General features: G+C 34.5%; 1 protein-coding gene across 2 annotated transcripts; it reads left to right on the top strand.

Annotated features, from left to right (window-relative positions):
* The first annotated feature begins 30 nt into the window (after positions 1-30).
* On the top strand, positions 31-17,938 carry odad3 (outer dynein arm docking complex subunit 3). 2 transcript variants are annotated; one of them, NM_001077369.3, is made up of 13 exons: positions 31-211; positions 601-713; positions 798-875; positions 5,892-6,071; positions 6,277-6,378; positions 7,223-7,348; positions 7,457-7,579; positions 9,115-9,261; positions 9,352-9,512; positions 11,652-11,808; positions 13,564-13,713; positions 13,852-13,936; positions 17,697-17,938. In NM_001077369.3, the coding sequence occupies exons 1-13, from the start codon at positions 127-129 to the stop codon at positions 17,825-17,827; spliced, it is 1,638 nt and encodes a 545-aa protein (NP_001070837.3). In that variant the 5' UTR covers positions 31-126; the 3' UTR covers positions 17,828-17,938. The 2 variants fall into 2 exon arrangements, with proteins under 2 accessions (NP_001070837.3, XP_087111762.1); XM_087255636.1 differs by lacking the exons at positions 31-211; positions 601-713; positions 798-875 and adding an exon at positions 4,959-5,692 and having other exon boundaries at positions 5,753-6,071.
* The last annotated feature ends 5,568 nt before the right edge of the window (positions 17,939-23,506 follow it).

Raw genomic sequence — 23,506 nt, 5'->3', positions numbered from 1 at the left:
CTGAATATTCATGAGTCAACTTGGTTGAGTTGCTTGGCAACCAGTTAAAGACGCACAGGATACGGTTGTGGCTCGGCTGCAGAGGAGACGAAAATTCAACTTTAAACCTCAACATATTCATATATAATGCCCGGCACGTCGGTCTCTGGTGGCCTTAAGGTCCCTATTCATGATAAAATTTCGGAGCTCCAAAGAAAAATCCAACTTCTTGGTAAGTTCTGCTAAAACTGTTTACTTAAAACCTTGTAAATATTCAGGAGGTAACGTTAACGTACAATTGACTTTCTGCCGTCTTATTATTATTTAATTATTACCTTTTACTTTATTCTCGAATAATTCATTGTTATAACGTTATTACATTAAATTATTCGAGAATATGTAACAAGAATTATTCGAGAATATGTAAAGTTAATGAAAAGCAAACTGGCTGCTGTAACGATAACGTTAGTTTGCTGTTTAAAGCAAGCATATCAATTTCAAACCAACGTTATAGTCAAAAATAAAAAAAAACGTTAAACTGTAATGTTATTTAAATATTAAATGGCATTACACTAGCTTTTTAAATTGTTATTGCTAATGAATTGCTATTCTGTCCACTAGAGGGAGACAGAAGCGCGTATTTCGAAAGCTCTCAGTCTGCCATTAAGAAGAACAGAGAGAGCATCCTGCAGCTGAGACAAGAAAACAAAAACCTGCACAAGAAACTGGCTGAGGTCAGACATTATGAATCTTAAAAATATATATAATTTAAAGTATAGGTTGAGCATGGTTTGACAGTTTTTTTTTATGTTGTCCAGAGCGATGAACAAGTTATCAAGGATGTTTTTCAAGGCCATGGTGTGGAGAAAGCACCATTCAGGAACATGCCTGTGAAGGTATTATTGTTATGATCAGATCACGTGATTGAAAATTTATTATAAACACATCACTAGTAGGCCCACCATATTATATATAATATATATACAACTGTCTACTGTTCTGTAGACAGCTGAAAAAAAAAAACTTAAAGGGACTAATAATTTTGACCTTAAAATGGGTTTTTAAAAAAATCATAAGTGCTTTTATTCTTGCCGAAATAAAACAAATAAGGCTTTCTATTAAATAATAAATATTATCAGACATGCTGTGAAAATTTCCTTGCTCTGATAAGCATATTTAGGAAAAATTTAAAAAAGAAAAAAAAATCAAAGGCGGGCTAATAATTCTGACTTCAACTGTATATATATATATATATATATATATATATATATATATATATATATATATATATATATATATATATATATATATATATATATATATATATATATACTGTATATGTATATATATATATATATATATATATATATATATATATATATATATATATATATATATATATATATATACTGTATATGTATATATATATATATATATATATATATATATATATATATATATATATATATATATATATATATATATATATATATATATATATATATATATATATATGAGCAATTCCATGAAAATGTCAACCTTATCATGAAAAAATAAACTTTTGACCAAAATAACAAAACCTATTTAAATTTGCTCATTAAGGTCTATATTTAATTGTAATGATGTGCTCTTGTTAAATTTTTAATGAAATTGGTTTGTTTATCCATGAAATATGAGGATTGTGCCAATGGTAAATTTCATTATAATCCAACCACATTTCGTGCTTTAGAATAAGGGATTAAAGACTCCCCTTTTCCATGTTTTATGTTAACAGTAATCATTCTGCAGAAGGATTGGAGTCTGTAGTATAAATAATTACCCTTACTTTTTCATAACATTACTGCCCTTTTGATTTATGAGCTACATATTTAAGACATCACGCAGCTTCGGTCACGTGTCACGTCCGTAACGATTTAATGAAAAAGTTTATACTGTGGAATAAATATTATAACAAATAAAATGAAACTTTGTATACAAAGCCAAAATATGTCCATACTAATTATGATCGCCAATTCATCTCAGGTCTTTGCTCTAAACAACCACGATTTTGCGTTACGGACGTGACCATTTTTGAACTCCTTATTAATATAAGCCAATGACTAGCGCATATTTGTTCATTATGATGCTGCATTACAATTACTGACTTACATTACATAACATCCATATGTTATATCAAGAACTGAACATTTCATTTAACTATAAACCACTTTAGTAACATTTCAGAAATAAATGTTTAATAAGAAAACAACATTTTACATATTGCCATAATGACTTAACCTATTTCCTCCGTCTTACTTGCGGTTCATGTGCGCACGCGCTGCCTATAGTGAAAGATAATGACAATGAACCATAAGGCTTTGAACCTATACATTTTGTAAAGTATAGGCTAAGCATATAACAATTTTGTTATTTACATGTGATACTGCATTAATTTGCATACATGTTTTATAAGCTGTAAAATGAAAGCATCAGTTTGGTGCGAAGTTATAAAATATTTGTCTTTGTTTGATTTGTAGATTAGGCTATTTAAAATGTATATAATAACTATTAATAGCTGTTTTTTCCAAATGGAAAAAAGGGTGGTTTGTTGATTGTAGTCTGCACTAAATCATGAAATATGCCTAGTTGAGTTTATGACGCGGCTCCAGGCAGCACAGACGACCAGGATCAGCGCTGGTTCGTCAACTCCTGTGTCAAACTGTGGCCAGAATATCCTTCTTTCATTTTCCTTTTTTGGCAAAAAACATATGTAAGCACGTGTGTTTGCACGTGTTACTGTCATGCGAGTTAACAAATATGTGTTGCTCATAAAAGCCGATCACAACGAACGCGCTTCTTCATTCCAGAGACGTGAGGCGCTCCGCAATGCATTTTATGTTGACAAGAAGAAAAGGAGCACGGTGCTCTTTTGAATGTCACTATAGATAACAACTGAATCAGCTGGTCTATTGTGCGCGAGTGTTGCTGTCAATGTTTTCATAATTTAAATTTTTAAATAACATTATGAAATTCAAGATTTGTAAAGTCATACAACTTTGGATGACTTAAAACAACGACCACAAGTCTCTCCGTCATCAAAAAGTTCGCCGTAGTCATCTTGACACTGCTGTCACCTCCAAGGAAACCCCGCCTCTGCTTTCGTTTGATTGAAGAATGAAAGACGCCACTGAGGTAACATGCTTTTCTTCTGGAGCGCACAAAGCGCGCAATGACAAAACGCGAGGCGTGCAAGGCGCATAATCAATAACCTCCATGCATTTGGTCTTTTCCCACTGCTCAAAATGCGCACGCCGCGGGTCAGGCCACAGCGGAGTTTTCGTTTCATGCAGAGCATAAATATGTTTTTTATTTCATTAATTAAATAACTATTTATAAAGATAAATTATCAAAGCGACACAATTCATTTTCCAAGCCCTTTATCCAAAATCTAAGCACTTTCAAAGCTTGAAAATTGGCTATAGCCTACATTAAAATTGAAACATTTTCAAAGATTTCCAGCACCCGGCAAATGCGCTTGAGTGCTTATTAAAATTATTTTAATAAGAATAAGAATAAAATCTTGATATTGATCTAAGCTTTAACTACATTATAAGAGTAATAAATTTGTTAGAAAATCGATAGGACCTGCAGCTGTAAATATTTAATTCAATATTTTACACAATCGGTTATGAACTATAGCCTAAAAATATAAACATTATAGTCATCCATCGTACATGCCTACAACCAATGACTATTTTTCTGCTTGTTTAACATAGCCTACACAAAACCTTTCTTAAGTTATAAAGTTTTCTCTCTCACCCTGGTGCGTATGAACTTTTTGCAACCTGTCCTGAAGTGACTGCCGACGAGAAAAAGAAAGCAAGCGCGAGTGGAGAAATTAAATTATTTATTCCATCAACTAACACGTTAACTAGAATAAACTAAAATAAACTTTGTCAAATATAATATTCTCCACGTAGACAAGGTCTTGCGCAACAGTCGGGCAATGATTTAATTCAAGTTTGTCTGAAACACTAACTTTAGGAGCCTGCTAAACATAGGCCCATTATAGCTGATTATGTTTATTATAAATTCTATATTATTCAGAGTATAAAAGCAACATGTTAGCATGCAACATTGTTACCGAATTGAGTTTTGAACATTCGAACGTGCGTTAACCTTTAACAACACACATGCCATAATACGAATTAAATATAACAAGGTGATATCTATTTAAGTTTGATTAATTGTGCAACCTTACCATTCAGATGTCTCAGAGGTTAAAGTTTATTGGTTTACACACCCAACAGATATCCACAAATAGGTCTTTGGTCAAGTTTTGAAAGCATTTATCTGATTTTCATAATGTGTCAACTGTGAATTTCAGAGCAGTCACGTCCGTAACGAAGACAAGTCACGTCCGTAACGATAGTTTTTCCTCATTAATGCAAAAATGAAAAACTAAATAAAATTAATTATATATGTCCCATGCAGAGCCAACCCTTATCCTTTTGACTGTTATATATTTTTTTGGCTTCTGCATTTTCATTCACAGAATTTTCACAAAGTATGTCAACTCACAAAACTCATGTCTTTTTTTTGTCACGTCCGTAACGCATTCATTTTGCCGTCATTTTAAATATAAAACACCTGCATAGACTGATATTTTTTGATGCCTGAACTCCATGGTTAAGGGGTAAGAAAAATATAAACATATATTTCAATATACTGTTAACATATACCTTCTCTGAGAATATACGTTTCATTTTTTTACTGCAAATGTCACGTCCATAACGCTGGAATCAGCCATATATATATATATATATATATATATATATATATATATATATATATATATATATATATATATATAATAGCACTGTCGTCTCACAGCAAGAAGGTTGCTTAATCAAGCCTTAGCTGGGCAGTTGGCATTTCTGTGTGGAGTTTGCATGTTCTCCCTGCATTCGCGTGGGTGTCCTCTGGGTGCTCCGGTTTCCCCCACAGTCCAAGGAAATGCAGAATTGGGTAGGCTAAATTGTCCGTAGTGTGAATGAGTGTGTGTGGATGTTTCCCAGAGATGGGTTACAGCTGGAAGTGCATCTGCTGTGTAAAACATATGCTGGATAAGTTGGCGGTTCATTCCGCTGTGGCGACCTAAGATTAATAAAGGCACTAAGCCGAAAAGAAAATAGATGAATGAATGAACATATATTAATTTAAGGTATATCGTAAACTAATATGCAAATGTTTATATGATTTATTTGAAATACAGGGTGTAAAGTAATATTTTTAGTTTTTTGGTAGATATATTTTATGAGAAACTTGTTTTGTTTACTAAAAAATAGTAGATCTAACTGGATTTACATTTTAAAGAAAAATGTTCTTTAAATGTAAAGAAAAATGTAAATATTTACATTCTTTAAATTAAAAATATATAATTTTTTATGTCGTTTTCAGTTACGACACTCCCAAAATCATTTAGATTTTTAAATAAATTGCCAAAAAAGGTTCACAGATTGTGTCAGACCCTGAACATCATCTTTTTGTAAAGTAGATTATATACCTGTAGGTTAACTCTGTATAAATATAGTCCACGATAGCCAAACTCTCAAAAAATTTTAATTGTAATCTAATAACACACCCCTTTTAAATCTGGAATGGTCAATATTGTATTAACTTGAATTGAATTAAAAGTGAAGTTAAACATTTTTCATGAAATAAGTATGTAAATGTAATACACAACTATGACAAATTTATATATAACATTGACTTGCGGATGCTTTTTTAACAGTATCTTTATTTCAGTTACTCATTATAAAATTAAACTTTTTTCTGTTTCAGTCATTTCTGGTTCTAACTAAGCAAACTGTTTGTGATTACTGAATCACATGGATTTAAATTGCAGTTGACAGACATTTTTTGTCATGCAGGCAGCTCGGACAGTGCTGGAGAAGCAGGTGCGTGATAAAATGAAGAAGTTGAATGCTATGAAACACGCCACTCAGAAACAGAGGCAGCGTTTAGAGGACCTGAAGCTGCAGTACCAGAGCATGAAGCCACACAACAAAAGCCCTCTGCCTGACACCCAGAAACAGGAGGACGAGGAAAAGGTAGAACTTTTTTTTTATGGGCATATCGGATAAACACTGGTGAATCAGAAGTGGGTCTCTGCCTTTTAGATTCTCATCTTAATCCTCCTAAATGTATCTTTGGCTCTTTTGTGTCATGATTTGACCTACGTGGACTGTTTAAACTCTATGCAAGCAAAATAAAGAAGAATGAACTTGTGTGTTTTTTTTTTTTTTTTTTGTAAAGAAATTGCGTATTCTTGAGAACCGTTTGGAGAAAACGCAGCTGAAATGCCATGAAGCGGAGCACATAATGCGAGGATACCTGAAACTGAAGGAACATCTGCAGGTATCACAGCAAATTCACATACACACAGTAAATCCAAAGAGCTGTGTATAATAAAACTGCACATTTTGACTGCCACATAATAGAATCTTGAAAACAATGGTTCAGTGTATATTAAACAGGGTTCATCGCTAGGGATTTTTTTCTACTGGCCCGATCGGGCAAGTGGTTCAGATTTTTACTTGCCCTGCCAACATTTTCTCTGGCCCCTCCAAAAAAAGAAGTTAGCCATTTAGTTATTCAGCATAACTTTTCTTTAAATACAACTGACAATTTAAAAATGATTTAATTTAAATACAATACTGATTAGATTAATTAAAGTGAATTGTTTAATGTGTGGTTTAGTTTAACTATTTAGTTGACAATTTTATGTTTTTTATTTGTTTAAAATCCACCAAAATTCCTAATTTTATAAGCCGGCTCATTACATCAGTCTATAATACTGTCAGTATTTTTATTATTCATTTATTTGTCAATCTTAATTTAAAATGCATTTCACTTCTTGTTCTTGCTTGATCCATCAACATAATAATCATATTAGCCGCACAAATCGCGCTTAATGGGCAAACAAGTTCTGAAACAAACGTTTGGGCATGAAAGCTCGCAATTGACAAACAATCGCAGCCAAATTAAACTTTAGTGACAAAGCAGCACTGGCCCCTATCGGGCCAGTAACCATTCTGTATACTGTCCCGAGCGTCTTGCACACTGGCCCCTTATTGTTGAGCCCTGTTAAACTATTAGGTAGTTTTCATCATTGATAATAATACCAAATCTGCATATTAGAATGATTGGATGGTAGTGTATGATATTGTAAATGAGCATCATTTATGATTTGTTTCTTCAGGAAGAGAGTCTTACATTTCAGCCACAGCTAGACAGGATGGAGACAGAGATTCACAGACAGACACAAGTGTTTAAAGACCTGCAGGTCATGAACAGTGACGCTCATCTGTCTAAGGATGCTGCCAAGGTAAAGACATGTTTAATGAATTATTAAAAAATGTAATGAGATAATGAAGTAAGCACATTTTTAAGTGTGGCAATGTAAATGCTTAGAGTAATGTTTGTGTGTCTCTAGGCTGAGCTGCAGCTTCAGGAGGAGCAGGTGTACAGAGAGCGCAAAGAGAGAGAGAAAATCCTCTCCCGCTACAAAAAGCAGACGGTGGAGAGAATGAATCAGGCAGAGAGAATGAAGAGAAGAGTAAGAATCATTCACAACACACCTGCTGCAATTAAAACTCAAAACACAACAGTGTTGGTTAAAATAGGCAATTAATTTAGTTAAAAGTAGATACACTACTAATCAAAGGTTTGGAATGTTTACATTTTTAAATGTCTGTTATTCTCAATATTTATTTAATTCAAAATATATATTAAAAATAACTGTATAATATATATATATATATATATATATATATATATATATATATATATATATATATATATATATATATATATAGTAATTTAAAATAATTTATTCTTGTTATGGCAAAGCTGAATATGAGAAGTAGTTACTCCATTCTTCAGATGTCATTCTATAATGTTCAAGTAACATTTTGGATTATTTAATTTTACTGCCTAATATTTTAGCACTCACAGCAAGAAGGTCGCAGGTTCAAGTCCCCACTGGGCCAGTTGGAATTTCTGTTTGGAGTTTGCATGTTGTCCCCATGTTTGCGTGTTCCTGCAGGTGATCCGCTTGCCCCCACAATCCAAAGACCTACGCTATAGGTGAATTGAATAAACTAAATTGGCTGTAGTGTATGAGTGTGTGTGAATGAGTGTGTATGGGTGTTTTCCAATACTGGGTTGCGGCTGGAAGGGCATCCGCTGCTTACAACATATGCTGGAATAGTTGGTGGTTCATTCCGCTGTGGCAACCTCTAAAAAAGAGACTAAGCCGAAGGAAAATGATTGAATGAACATTTTGGTTTAGACATTATTTTCAAATGTGAGGGATAATTAAGAAAAACAAATTAATAATTAAGTTTACTAAGCCACATGAAGTTGACAAAGGCAGAAAGATATTTAAAATTTTACCACAAAATATTCAAATTTTCATTAAATATTGATCATTGATTTCAGTTTATTAAAGAATCCTGAAAGAACACATCAGTTTCCACAAATTTCATACAGTAAAAACACGCGCTTTCTTCATGGCTAATAAGCTCCAAAATTAACGTTCAGTTACTCCGTTTCAAATCAGTAGACCGGAAAAACAGTTTAAAAATGAATCATTCTAAAACTTAACAAATATTAAGTATTAGAAACAACTTTTATTGTGTGTATCTTTCTGTATGTTTCCACTTAAAATTTCTTAGATCATTCATACCATCAATTATTCATTCATTCATTCATTCAGTCTGATTTATCAGAGGTTGCCATATGAACCACCAACTATTCCAGCATTGTTTTTACGCAGAGGATGCCCTTCCAGCCACAACTCAGTACTGGGAAACACACATACACTTTCACATTCACACAGTCATACACTACAGCCGATTTTGTTTACCAAATTCACCTATAGCGCATGCCTTTGGACTGTGGGGGAAACCGGAACACCCAGAGTAAACCCACATGAACAGGGAGAACATGCAAACTCCATACACAAGTGGCAATTGGTCCAGCCGGGGTTCGGACCAGCAAGCTTCATGCTGTGAGGTGACAGTGCCAAAGTGTTTTAGTATGGTTTTGTTTAGTATATCTCTTTTCTTCTTCTGCATGTCTCTTATCCAGCCTCAATGGGCCACCATGCACCCCGATGAGCTGAGCAGCGAGGCCCAGCGCAGCGCCATCATAGTAGGAGAAGAAGCAGAAACCACATCTACGTTTGAAGAAGCTTTCCAGCGCATCAAAGAAGCCACTGGAGTCACAGACTCACAGGTGAGGACAGTGTATATATATTTCAGTGCATATAGACTACTTCTTTATGTTCAGGTTAGGATTGTTTATTCATGGTGTCTCTTATAATAGGAAATAGTGGACAGGTTTGTCTCTCAGGGAGAAACTCATGGTCATTTGGAGAAGATGAAAGCAGAAAACGAGAGAATGCTGCAGGAACTGAAAGAAGAGAGAAACACACTACAGACTCAGCTTCAGGATATGAAATACTCACGAGAGACGGAACTCTCAAGGTGAGAGCTGAAAACTACAATATCTTTTCAGCATCGATATCACAATGTGATCATTTGCAATAGACAAATCGCAGGATTTGTATTGTAATTTATCATTTGCATGTGTTTTTGCGGCCTGTGACTGAATGAGAATTTTAAAAGCATTCATGCATAAGACATTGTACCGTTAGTAACATTAATAACCATTATTCATTCATTTTCCTTCAGCTTAGTCCCTTTATTTATCAGGGGTCGCCACAGTGGAATGAACCGCCAACATATTCAATTAAATTCAATTCACCTTATGAATATAAGCGCTTTTACAATGTAGATTGTGTTAAAGCAGCTTCACATAAAAGATCATAGTAAATTGAAACAGTGTCAGTTCAATTTTCAGAGTTTAAGTTCAGTCCAGCTTAGTTCAGTGTGGTTTAATAATCACTACTGAGAGTCCAAACACTGAAGAGCAAATCCCTCGATGCGTAGCTCTACAGATCCCGAACCATGCAAGCTAGTGGCGACAGCGGCAAAGAAAAAAAAAACTTCACCAATTGGCAAAAGTGAAGAAAAAAAAACTCGAGAGAAACCAGACTCAATTGGGCACGGCCATTTCCATTTTTCCGCTGGCCAAACGTCTTGTGCAGAGCTGCAGTTTCAGCGGCGGAGGCTGGAAGCTGGCCTCAGCGAAGACTTGTCTGTCTCTGGAGCGTCACAGGAATCAGTCTCACGCTCTCCACTCCTCCATGACCACCACAGCAGCTGCTCAGGATACGGCCTGATCCAGGATATGGAAACCTTGGGATCCATGTTACCAGCATATGTTTGACACAGCGGATGCCCTTCCAGCTGCAACCTTGTACTGGGAAACATCCATATACTCTCACATTCACATACATTCACATACATTATCACACAGCACCTTAGATGATAACTGTCATAGTAGTTTGTGCTGTTGTTTAGCCATGACGCAGAAATAGAAGCCGTTTCTAAAATAAAAGCTTCACTCATAGCCATTATGGGCGGTTAGAACAAAAACTACTTTTAACGTGGAAAAATTCGAGTAGCATCAGTGTTACCATCACTACCGTTTACACCTGCATACCTGGTATTAATATGCATTTTCGTTATTCTGTTTACTAGAGAACACAGAATTGTAAACATGATCTGAAATGGTTTGTGCAAGTAGTTAAAAACAAATTTGATTAGTTTGTTTTTGCAGTGTATCTTAAAACACAAATTACGATATAAATTTTACTTGTCATCTTTGCTCTTTTCATCCGCTTGCTCTCTGCTTTCACAGAAGCTGTGTAGTGTGGGTTTGTTTATTCAGTAGCACAAAAGTCATGTAAAATGTAATGGCATAAGAGGTGATGGTCTCATTTAAATCCAAAAGCGAGTCACAATAACATATTTGAACGCCTGTTTATAGCAAGTAAAATAAAATTGTGTCTCTGCTAGTCATGTGGGGTCAAAAATCGGGAAAACCCATGCAAGGTGGAAGCGGGACCTTAGGCCATGTGTCCACCAAAGCAAGTGTATTTTTGGGGGGTTTTAATGAGCTGTGTGCAGGTTACAGTGCAGCCTAGATAGAATTTAAAGGAACACTAAATTAAAACTAATGCACTACTATATATTTTTACGTTACACCATTACATTTGGCTAACATACTTAAAAGGATAGTTCACACCAAAATGAAAGTTATGTCATCATTTGTAACTTGTTTCAATACTTTTCAATGAGTTTCAATAAGTTTCTTTCTTCTGTTGAACAAATGAAGATATTTTGAAGAATGCTGAAAACCTGTAACCATTGACTTCCATACGATTTGTTTTTTCTACTATGGAAGTCAATGGTTAAAGATTTTCAGCTTTCTTCAAAATATCTTTGATTGTGTTAAAATAAAGGAACATGTGAATGTTTATAACCATTAAGGGAAAGTAAATAGTAAAATAAGAATTTTTTTGGGTGAACTGTACCTTTAAGAAACCTCAAGCATGGACTTATGAACTCACAGCTGGTGCAACCCTTACCTTGTGTTTTCAGCTGTGCAAGAACGCTTCAGTAGACATGCAACCTTAGTGGTGACATTTTCTGAAAGGCATTATATAATACAATTATTCTCATTGGTGAGCTTTGTAATTCTCTTGTTTCGTTGTTCAGCGCGGAGCAGATGCTGCAGGAGTGTGAGCTTCGTCTACAGCAGGAGCAGCAGCGTCGTGATGCAGCTAAAGATCATCTGGACAGACTCACACACATACTAAACACTGTCAGAGCAGGAGTGCAGCAGCTCAGCGACAAACTACAGCACATCCCATCGGTACTAATCAGTCCAGCCAAACACATCAAACATGCTCCACAAAACATGCCCCTTTATAACCCTGGCTAATAATAGACATGTTTTCTACAAATAGGCTTCTAGGAACTTCAGCCTTCCTGAAGCTTCAAGAGGTCATGGGTTTTCTTGCCTGAAATCTTTTCAAAATGATAAAGCGATAGATCACCCAAAAAAGAAAGTTCTGTCATTATTTACTCACCTTTCATTTGGTTAAAACTATTTGGGTGTTTTTCTTATGCAGAATGCACAGGAAGATATCTTCTTATGTGTTCAACAAGAAAAAAAAACAAATGACCAAAGGGTTTTGTCAATTTTAATATCTGAAAATGTACTTTCCCTTAAAGGTTTATTGCACCAATAAAACTTTCAATTGTTTGTAATTTATTTGACCTTTTTCTCCCTCTCCCTGACCCTTAAAATAAGCATTTTTTGTAGTACATTTAAGACATATATGTAAAAACCCTCTGTTGTGTTGACTAATCTATACTCATCAGCCACTTTTTTAGGTACATCTGCCCACCTGCTCGTTAATGCAACTTTCTAAACAGACAAACACATGGCAGCAGCTCAATGCATTTAGGCATGTAGACATGGTCAAGACAACCTTCGGTAGATCAAACTGAGCATCAGAATGGGGAAGAAAGGTGATTTAAGTGACTTTGAACATGGCATGGTTGTTGGTGCTAGACGGGCTGGTCTGAGTATTTCAGAAACTGCTGATCTACTTGGAGTTTCTTGCACAACCATCTCTAGGGTTTACAGAGAATGGTCTGAAAAAGAGAAAATATCCAGTGAGCGGCAGTTCTGTGGGCGCAAATGCCTTGTTGATGCCAGAGGTCAGAGGAGAATGGCCAGACTGGTTCGAGCTGATAGGCAACAGTAACTCAAATAACCACTTGTTACAACTGAGGTATGCAGAAGAGCATCTCTAAATGCATGACACGTCAAACCTTGAGGCTGATGGACTACTGCAGCAGAAGACCACACTGGGTGTCACTGGTCAGATAAGAACAGGAAACTGAGGCTATAATTCGCTCACCAAAATTGAAGAATAGAAGATTATAAAAACGCTGCCTGATCTGATGAGTCTCTATTTCTGCTGCGACATTCAGATGGTAGGCTCAGAATTTGGTGTCAACAACATGAGAGCATGGATCCATCCTGCCTTGTATCAGTAGTTTAGGCTGGTGGTGGTAGTGTAATGGTGTGAGGGATATTTTCTTGGCACACTTTGGGCCCATTAGTACAAACTGAGCATCGTGTAAACGCCACAGCCTACCTGAGTATGTTGCTAACCATGTCCATCACTTCATGACCACTGTGTACCCATCTTCTGATAGCTACCTCCAGCAGGATTACATGCCATGTCATAAAGCGTGAATCCTCTCAGACTGGTTTCTTGAACATGACTATGAGTTCACTGTACTCAAATGGTCTCCACAGTCACCAGATCTCAATCCAACAGAGCACCTTTGGGATGTGGGGGAACTGGAGATTCGCATCATAGTTCTACAGCCGACAAATCTGCAGCAACTGCATGATGCTATCATGTCAATATGGACCAACATTTCTGATGAATATTTGCAATACCTTGTAGAACCTATGTCACAAAGGATTAAGGCAGTTCTGAAGGCAAAAGCGGGTCCAACCCGGTACTAGTAAGGTGTACCTAATAAAGTGGCCGGCGAGTGTATTTGTAAACCCTGTAATATAAATATTTTTCTGTGTCTCTGGCAGATGAAGGGTCCGGAACCCCAGCTGTCTCCAGACTCAGACGAGCACATACTGGAGCTGATGTCTGAGGCTGAGGAGAAACTCATGCTGCTGAAAGAGGAACTGCAGGGCAATGATCTGGCAACCATCATGAAGGAGATGGAGGAGGAAGAGGTTAGGGACGCCATTAGTGTTTTTATATTTTGGCCTTATGAAGAGTTTTGTTTAATTTAAGAACATGTGCTATCTTTGTTTGGTTTTATTTAAAGCTGTAAAATAGCCCTTGCTCATATTTTTTCTGCTTCCCTGCAGTTCCATGCCACTATAGCGAGAAAAATACCCCAGTACAACACTCGCATTCAGCTGCATGAGGCCCACAAACAGGATCCTTTTGACGGTGAGACACTCCTTCCACATGAAATCACATATCTGTTACATAACATGAGATGCCTAATACAAAGTCATAGTTATGATTTAAAAAGTACAAATTTTGAAATACTAAGTTATAAAATTCAGATTAAAAGTACAGCATGAGCTAAGCTGAAAATATCAGAATCTAAATAATAAAAACTAATTAAATGCTGAAAATGATTACAAAGGCAGAAAGCTTATATTTATTGCAGTGCTTAGACATAACTTTGACTCATAATATCATATTTTTATCACATGATCACATATTATTTTATCTCAATGATTTCTTCCAAATCTAGTTTTTTAATTGATATTAATTATTTTTGGAGGCATGAAGTGTCAAATGTATTTTGAATGGGGATACATACTGTATACTTGCCATATAAAGCCCATATATACAGTTGAAGTCAGAATTATTAGCCCCCTTGAATTATTAGACCGCTTGTTTATTTTTTCCCCAATTTCTGTTTAACAGAGAGCAGATTTTTTCAACACATTTCTAAACATAATAGTTTTGATAACTCATTTATAATAATGGATTTGTTTTATCTTTACCATCATGACAGTAAATAATATTTTACTAGATATTATTCAAGACACTTCTATACAGCTTAAAGTGACATTTAAAGGCTTAACTAGGTTAATTAGGTTAACTAGGCAGGTTAGGGTAATTAGGCAAGTTATTGGATAACGATGGTTTGTTCTGTAGACTATCGAAAAAAATATATAGCTTAAAGGGGCTAATAATTTTGTCCCTAAAATTAAAAGCTGCTTTTATTCTAGCCGAAATAAAACAAATAAGACTTTCTCCAGAAGAAAAAAAATATTATCAGACATACTGTGAAAATTGCCTTGCTCTGTTAAACATCATTTGGGAAATATTTAAAAAAGAAGAAAAAAAATCGAAGGGGGCTAATAATTCTGACTTCAACTGTATGTGGCAATTGAAAGTTTATCAACCTCTGACAATATCTGTGAAAATGTGAAAATCTTTTTATATAAATGCATGCTATTTTTTATTTAGTACCATTCATTTTACATAAAATATATCTGCATATAGTAAAAAAAACAACCTAAATTTATTAATTAACCCATGCAAAACTTTGTGAACCCTTGATTTGTGGATGATCTATGACTGTTTTTTTTTTTTTTTGCTTTGTTATGGTTATTCATGAGTCCCTTATTTGTTCAACAGCTTTCGAAGCATTATGGTTTTAATAGCTAATTTCTAATAACTGATTTATTTTATCTTTGCCATGATGACTAAATAATACTTGACTAGATATTTTAAAGACACTTCTATACAGCTTAAAGTGACATTTAAAGGCTTAACTAGGTTAATTAGGTTAACTAGGCAGGGTAATTAGGCAAGTTATTGCATAATGATGGTTTGTTCTGTAGACTATCGAAAAAAAATAGCTATACATCATATTATATAGCTATAATAATTTTGTCTTTAAAACAGTGTTCAAAAAATTTAAAACTGATTTAATTCTAGCTGAATTAAAAACAAATAAGACTTTCTCCAGAAGAAAAAAATATTATCAGACATACTGTGAAAATGTCCTTGCTCTGTTAAACATCATTTGGGAAATATTTAAAAAAAGAAAAGGGGGGCTAATAATTCTGACTTCAACTCTATATATAATAATCTAAATAAAAATGATTACAAAGAGCAGTGTTCTGGATTGATAAATTAAAATCAGTAACACCAAAAGGGTTACATTTCTTTAATGTATTATCGTTTATTTAAAGCAGGGGTCACCAATCTAGGTCCTGGAGGGCCGGTGTCCCTGCAGGGTTTAACTCCAACTTGCCTCAACACACCTGCCTGGGTGTTTCAAGTATACCTAGTAAGACCTTGATTAGCTTGTTCAGGTGTGTTTGATTAGGGTTGGAGCGAAAATCTGCAGGACACCAGCCCTCCAGGAACAAGTTTGGTGACCACTGATTTAAAGCATTGTGAATCATGGATTTTGAGTGAATAATGAAACAAATAATGATATAAAAATGTATTTTTAATGTTTTGGATTGTCGGAATTTCATTGTATCAGTTGATGAATACATGAAATGTATTAATGATGATAAATGAAATGGCTTTTTCCTGTACAATGGAGATAATGTTTTTACAGGTGAAGGAAATAATTCTAGTGTTGTTAGCTACATTGAAACAAAAATGAGATTGTTTTTAACTATTGAATAGTCGTCTAACTAATGATGTAAAGTGATTGACTGGAATAATAGAGTGAAGCGAGAAGATTGTGCCACACACTCAGGAAGCCATTTTGCTGAAACGATTGTGTTTTGTATCTCCTTAGAATGTAAAATAAATTTATATAAAGTAATTATTTATCAGGTGGGAATCATGACCTTCTGAATTCTATATAATATAATATAATATAATATAATAAAATATAATATAATATAACATAACATAACATAACATAACATAACATAACATAACATAACATAAAATAATATAATATAATATAATATAATATAATATAATATTAGATAATATAATATAACATAATATAATATAAAATAATCTAATATAATTTAATATAATATAATATAATATAATATAATATAATATAACATAACATAACATAACATAACATAACATAACATAACATAACATAACATAACATAAAACAATATAATATAATATAATATAAAATAACATAACATAACATAAAATAATATAATATAATATAATATAAAATAATATAATATAAAATAATATAATATAAAATAAAATAATATAATATAATATAATATAATATAATATAATATAATATAATATAATATAATATAATATAATATAAAATAATATAAAATAATATAATATAATATAATATAATATAATATAAAATAATATAAAATAATATAAAATAATATAATATAATATAATGTAAAATAATATAATATAATATAATATAAAATAATATAATATAAAATAATATAATATAATGTAAAATAATATAATATAATATAATATAATATAATATAATATAATATAATATAATATAATATAATATAATATAATATAATATAATATGGCGACACAGTGGAGCAGTAGGTAGTGCTGTCACCTCACAGCAAGAAGGTCGCTGGTTCGAACCTTGGCTGGCTCAGTTGGCGTTTCTGTGTGGAGTTTGCATGTTCTCCCCATGTTCATGTGGGTTTCCTCCGGGTGCTCTGGTTTTCCCCACAGTCCAAAGACATGCGGTACAGGTGAATTGGGTAGGCTAAATGTCCATAGTGTATGAGTGTGTATGGATGTTTCCCAGAGATGGGTTGCAGCTGGAAGGGCATCCGCTGCGTTAAACATGTGCTGGATAAGTTGACGGTTCATTCTGCTGTGGTGACCCCTGATTAATAAAGGGACTAAGCCGAAAAGAAAATGAATGAATGAATGAATAATATAATATGAGTGTACAGTATGTATATACTGTGGATCTATATTGGAGGGAAGTGAAGTGAGTAGTGGGTATTTTTTGCTTCCAGCGCCCGTGGAACAATTAGGGGTAAGGTGTCTCGCTCAAGGGCACCTCAGCTAGGTATCAAATGTGGTAAGAGTGTGCTTTATTCACTCCCCCTATTTTCCTTGACGAGGAATTGAACCTGCAACCTGTCTAATTACAAGTCTAATTCCCTAACCACAACTGCCCCATAATATACCAGAACTGACATATTTATTAGAAAAAAGGTATCACACACCTGCATGTGTTTTCTGTCAACAGATGAGGAGGACAGCGGCGATGATGAGGGCGATATCATCACCCGATTCAGCCTGAAGCATCAGTCGCAGGCAATCATTGACGCAAATACCAAGAGGAAGACTCGCATCAAAAAGAGGAAGGGTAAACTCTGATCTGATCCAGCCCCATGATGAGGGTTCGTCAGCATCTGATCCACTTTAAAACATAATCATTCTAGAATTCTGGACATTCATGCTTAAGAAAAATAAAGAGATTGAACATGATGTAGTTTGATTTCAAGAGACAGTTATTTTGTGCACATGATTATTTGCATGTCAGACGACTCGTCAGTCTAATGTGACACCTGTTGAAGATTTTCTTCTCACATGACACCTGTGATGAAGATGAGGCAGAGATACCGTCACAGCACAGAATCTGAAATATGTGCACGTGTACACTGTCAGTCATAATGTCAAAAACAAAAATGTAAAGTATTACCCATATAGAACTTTACATACATGGCAGTAAATGCAAATTTCATATATGACATACAAGTTCTCAAGCATACAATATCTGTCACGTATACAACATTCATTAATTTTCTTTTGGCTTAGTCCCTTTATTCATCAGTGGTCGCCACAGTGGAATGAACCACTTATCTAGCATATGTTTTAAATACTGGATGCCCTTCCAGCTGCAAGTTTTATTCAATGGTGATGATAATAAGAAATGTTTAATAAGGTTTAAATTAGCTTATTTGAATAATTACTAAAGGACCATGTGACACCGGAGATTAAATTAATGCTGAACAATGGGTTCTATGCACAGCTAGGGTTTTGCACCCAATGATGAACTTCCGGTGACTACCTTCAATATTATAAGGTTCCTCATACAGTGTTGATGTTGTAATGTAATTTAAATAGGATCAGTTAAATAGACTTAAGCATCCATTTGGTTGTTAAAGTGAAAAAAGAGATGAAAAACTTTAAAAGCAGGCGCTGTCATTAGCAGCAAGCTAGCGCAAAACTCCATTAAAAATACTGCCGTGACATGAATTGCCATATTTTAAAGACATGGTTGGACAAATTAATACAAAAAAAATACAAATTAATGCAGTGTTTCTTGTTTGCATATAAATTCTGGACCATTACATTTTTTAATTCACTAATGTTGATCCTGGACCATCAAAATATAAATTCACTAATGTTGATCCTGGACCATCAATATATAAATTCACTAATGTTGATCCTGGACCACCAATATATAAATTCACTAATGTTGATCCTGGACCATCAATATATAAATTCACTAATGTTGATCCTGGACCATCAATATATAAATTCACTAATGTTGATCCTGGACCACCAATATATAAATTCACTAATGTTGATCCTGGACCACCAATATATAAATTCACTAATGTTGATCCTGGACCATCAATTTATAAATTCACTAATGTTGATCCTGGACCACCAATATATAAATTCACTAATGTTGATCCTGGACGATCAATATACAAATTCATTAATGTTGATCCTGGACCATCAATATATAAATTCACTAATGTTGATCCTGGACCATCAATATATAAATTCACTAATGTTGATCCTGGACCATCAATTTATAAATTCACTAATGTTGATCCTGGACCATCAATATATAAATTCACACATGTTGATCCTGGACCATCAATATATAAATTCACTAATGTTGATCCTGGACCATCAATATATAAATTCACACATGTTGATCCTGGACCATCAATATATAAATTCACACATGTTGATCCTGGACCATCAAAATATAAATTCACTACTGTTGATCCTGGACCATCAAAATATAAATTCACTACTGTTGATCCTGGACCATCAATATATAAATTCACTAATGTTGATCCTGGACCATCAATATATAAATTCACTAATGTTGATCCTGGACCATCAATATATAAATTCACTAATGTTGATCCTGGACCATCAATATATAAATTCACTAATGTTGATCCTGGACCATCAATATATAAATTCACTAATGTTGATCCTGGACCATCAATATATAAATTCACTAATGTTGATCCTGGACCATCAATATATAAATTCACTAATGCTGATCTTGGACCATCAATTTATAAATTCACACATGTTGATCCTGGACCATCAATTTATACATTCAGTAATGTTGATCCTGGACCATCAATATATAAATTCACTAATGTTGATCCTGGACCCTCAATATATAAATTCACTACTGTTGATCCTGGACCATCAATATATAAATTCACTAATGTTGATCCTGGACCCTCAATATATAAATTCACTAATGTTGATCCTGGACCATCAATTTATAAATTCACTAATGTTGATCCTGGACCATCAATATATAAATTCACTAATGTTGATCCTGGACCATCAATATATAAATTCACTAATGTTGATCCTGGACCATCAATATATAAATTCACTAATGTTGATCCTGGACCATCAATATATAAATTCACTAATGTTGATCCTGGACCATCAATATATAAATTCACTAATGTTGATCCTGGACCATCAATATATAAATTCACTAATGTTGATCCTGGACCATCAATATATAAATTCACTAATGTTGATCCTGGACCATCAATTTATAAATTCACTAATATTGATCCTGGACCATCAATATATAAATTCACACATGTTGATCCTGGACCATCAACATATAAATTCACACATGTTGCTCCTGGACCATCAATGAATTTATGTGAATTTATATGTTGATCAATATATAAATTCACTAATGTTGATCCTGGACCATCAATATATAAATACACTAATGTTGATCCTGGACCACCAATATACAAATTCACTAATGTTGATCCTGGACCATCAAATTTATAAATTCTCTATTGTACATTATATTTACATAACAACATAGTGTGACTTTGAAATGGTTTGCATACATGCCTAAACACCCTGTAATTTTCATGTCAGGCCAGTTAGAAAAAATGCACTTGCACAAGGACAGTGCTGCTTTTTAGTCAAGTTTGTAAAGAACCTGCATACCTACACACATAATTTGCTACACACACAATGTCAGTACATTTTTAAGTTAAAACTAGATGATTCCAATATAATTTTAACTGCTTTCAAAAATTTGTGTTTTCATGGCACTGTGATGTGTAAATGAACTGTCAAACAGCATAAAAGGTTTAATGTTTAGTAAAATTGTCATGTAAACAGCCCCAAATCTCTGCCATGTGTTTTCATAACAGAAATATTCAGGGAATTCATCCTTTATTGCCATAACATTTTTTTCTTTCTCATATAAACACATGCTTTATGAGAACTAATTCATAACCAAGCTCAATCACAGACTATATTACTACTGTAGTATGAATGGGATTCTTATAAAGAGATAGCTTACCCAAAAATACAAATTTACTGACCCTCAAGTGGTTAAAAAAAAAATTTGAGTTTTTTTCTTCTGCTGAACACTAAAGAATAGATCTAAAAACCTGTAACCATTGACTTTAAAAACAAATGCAATTGAAGTCAATGGTTACACGTTTCCAGCATTCTTCAAAGTATCTTCTTTTGTATTCAACAGAAGAAATGAAATCAAACGAGTTTGGAACAAGTGAGTAAATGACAGAATTGACATTTTTGTGTGAACTGTCCCTTTAATACTGCTTCTAGATATTAAGCAGAATGGCATTTCCATGTACAGGTGTGCTTGTCCTATTTTTTGTCCTTCCTGACTTTGTTATATAAGAGTCTGGTGGAGGCGCTGGAGCTGATCTGAGCTGTGCATCAGGGTGTGAGAGCAATCCTTCAGGCCTCACTACCATTGACCGAGGCATGTGCTTACAGATAATAAACTTATAATCTAAGATAGCTTTCTGTGCATGCAATGCTTTGTCATTATAGGTTATAGGTCTCAAACTTGATTCCTGGACGGTCGCAGCACTGCACAGTTTTTGTCCAACCTTAATCAAACACAGCTCATCCAACTAATCAATGTGTTCAAGACTACTAGAAACTATTGTTGTGAGTTGGAGGTGGTAGGAGATAAACTATGCAGAGTGCGGCTCTTCAGGAGTTGAGTTTGAGACCATTGCTTTAAGCTAATTAACAGTATTCTTTCATTCATTTTCGGCTTAGTCCCTTTAATAATCAGGGGTTGCCACAGTGGAATGAACCGCCAACTTTTCCAGCATCTGTTTTACGCAGCGGATGCCCTTCCAGCTGCAACCCATCTCTGGGAAACACCCATACACACTCAATCACACACAAATGGACATTTTAGCTTACCCAATTCACCTGTTCCACATGTCTTTAGACTTGTGGGGGAAACCGGAGCACCCAAAGGAAACCCACACGAACACGGGGAGAAGATGCAAACTCCACACAGGAATGCCAACTGACCCAGCCGAGGCTCGAACCAATGACCTTCTTGCTGTGAGGCAATTGTGCTACTCACTGTCGCCCTTAACAGTATTAATGTATCTTTATTCACAGCCATAGCTGAGAAAACAGGCTTATATTTTGACTTACATAAACGGTGTAAATTATGAAACTTTGATGCAGTCATTGGTGATGTTCAGATATTCTGCATATGTCTCGAGCATATATACTTGCGCATGAGCCTCCAATGGATTTAAACAAAGCTTTTAATTATATTATACAACACACTGGTGTTGCCCATGACTTCATTAAAGAAACATGTTATTGTTAGATCAACTGTTCTAGCATGGCTAAGAGGACTATTAGAGGGGCATTATGTACAAATTGTGTGTATTAATCATGTTTATTTATAACTAATACAACAAAACTGCTTTGTAACAAAATGAAAAAGACCTTCCTTTACTTCCTAAATTGTATATGAAAGTCTGTAAACAAATTATTACTTTATTTTATTTATTTCTGAAGTACCAAAAAGTTTTGTTCCTTCATTCATACATTCATTTTCTTTTTGGCCTAGTTGCTTTATTAATCTGGGGTCACCACAGAGGAATGAACCGCTAACTTATCCAGCATATGTTTTACCCAGCTGATGTTTTTCTGCTGCAACCCAGTACTGGGAAACATCCATACACTCTCACGTACACACGTAAACTACAGCCAATTTAGTTTATTCAATTCATCTCATCCAATTCATTCGTCTTTGGACTGTGAGGGAAACTGGAGGAAATTCACACCAACATGGGGAGAACATACAAACTCCATATAGAAATGCCAACTGACCCAGCCGGGACTGAAACCAGCGACCTTCTCTTGCTGTGAGGCAACAGTGCTACCCACTAAGCCACCGTGTCGCCTTTTTATTTTGTTCCTTTGAATAATTTTTGCGTTTGTATTCCCTACAGCAGTGTTTCTCAACCATGTTCCTAGAGGACAACCAGCTCTGCACATTTTACAAGTCTCCTTAAACGCATCTGATTCAGATCATCAGCTCATTAGCAGTGACTGCAAGACTTATACAGGGTGTGAAATACTAAGGAGACATCCAAAACATGCAGTGTTGGTGGGCCTCCAGGAATGTGGCTGAGAAACACTGCTCTACAGTAAAGTAATATTCAATATGTCTGCAATATTGCTGTAGAAAGACGTTTTTTTTTACAGTCTATGGGAAATGTCATGGGAAAGACAGTAATTTTTGTGCTGTGATGTATTTTGGTGTATATTGTTGGGCCTAAATATTTTAAATATTTGCTAGATGAACTTTGAGGATAATAATGATAACCAGTTTTTAAAAGCACTTCCCTATCTTTTCACAACGGAAATGACTCCCATATTTCACGTAAAGCATCATAAAAAGTAGGTCAAGATAGATACAAACTACTTATCCATCCTAAAGAATCAAAATTA

Source organism: Danio rerio, chromosome 6 (genome assembly GCF_052040795.2).
Source record: "Danio rerio strain M-AB ecotype USA chromosome 6, GRCz13ab, whole genome shotgun sequence".
In the NCBI taxonomy this organism is placed as follows: Eukaryota; Metazoa; Chordata; class Actinopteri; order Cypriniformes; family Danionidae; genus Danio; species Danio rerio.
Note: the sequence above shows the minus strand (reverse complement) of the source record. Positions and strands in the feature narration are given on the sequence as shown.

What these genes read in the sequence shown, in the direction of transcription:
- odad3 (NM_001077369.3), top strand. Translation starts at nt 127, where the DNA reads ATGCCCGGCACGTCGGTCTCTGGTGGCCTTAAGGTCCCTATTCATGAT. An exon ending in AACTGAAGGAACATCTGCAG is followed by an intron (nt 6,379 to 7,222) that starts GTATCACAGCAA and finishes TTGTTTCTTCAG; the next exon opens with GAAGAGAGTCTTACATTTCA. An exon ending in AGGAGATGGAGGAGGAAGAG is followed by an intron (nt 13,714 to 13,851) that starts GTTAGGGACGCC and finishes GCTTCCCTGCAG; the next exon opens with TTCCATGCCACTATAGCGAG.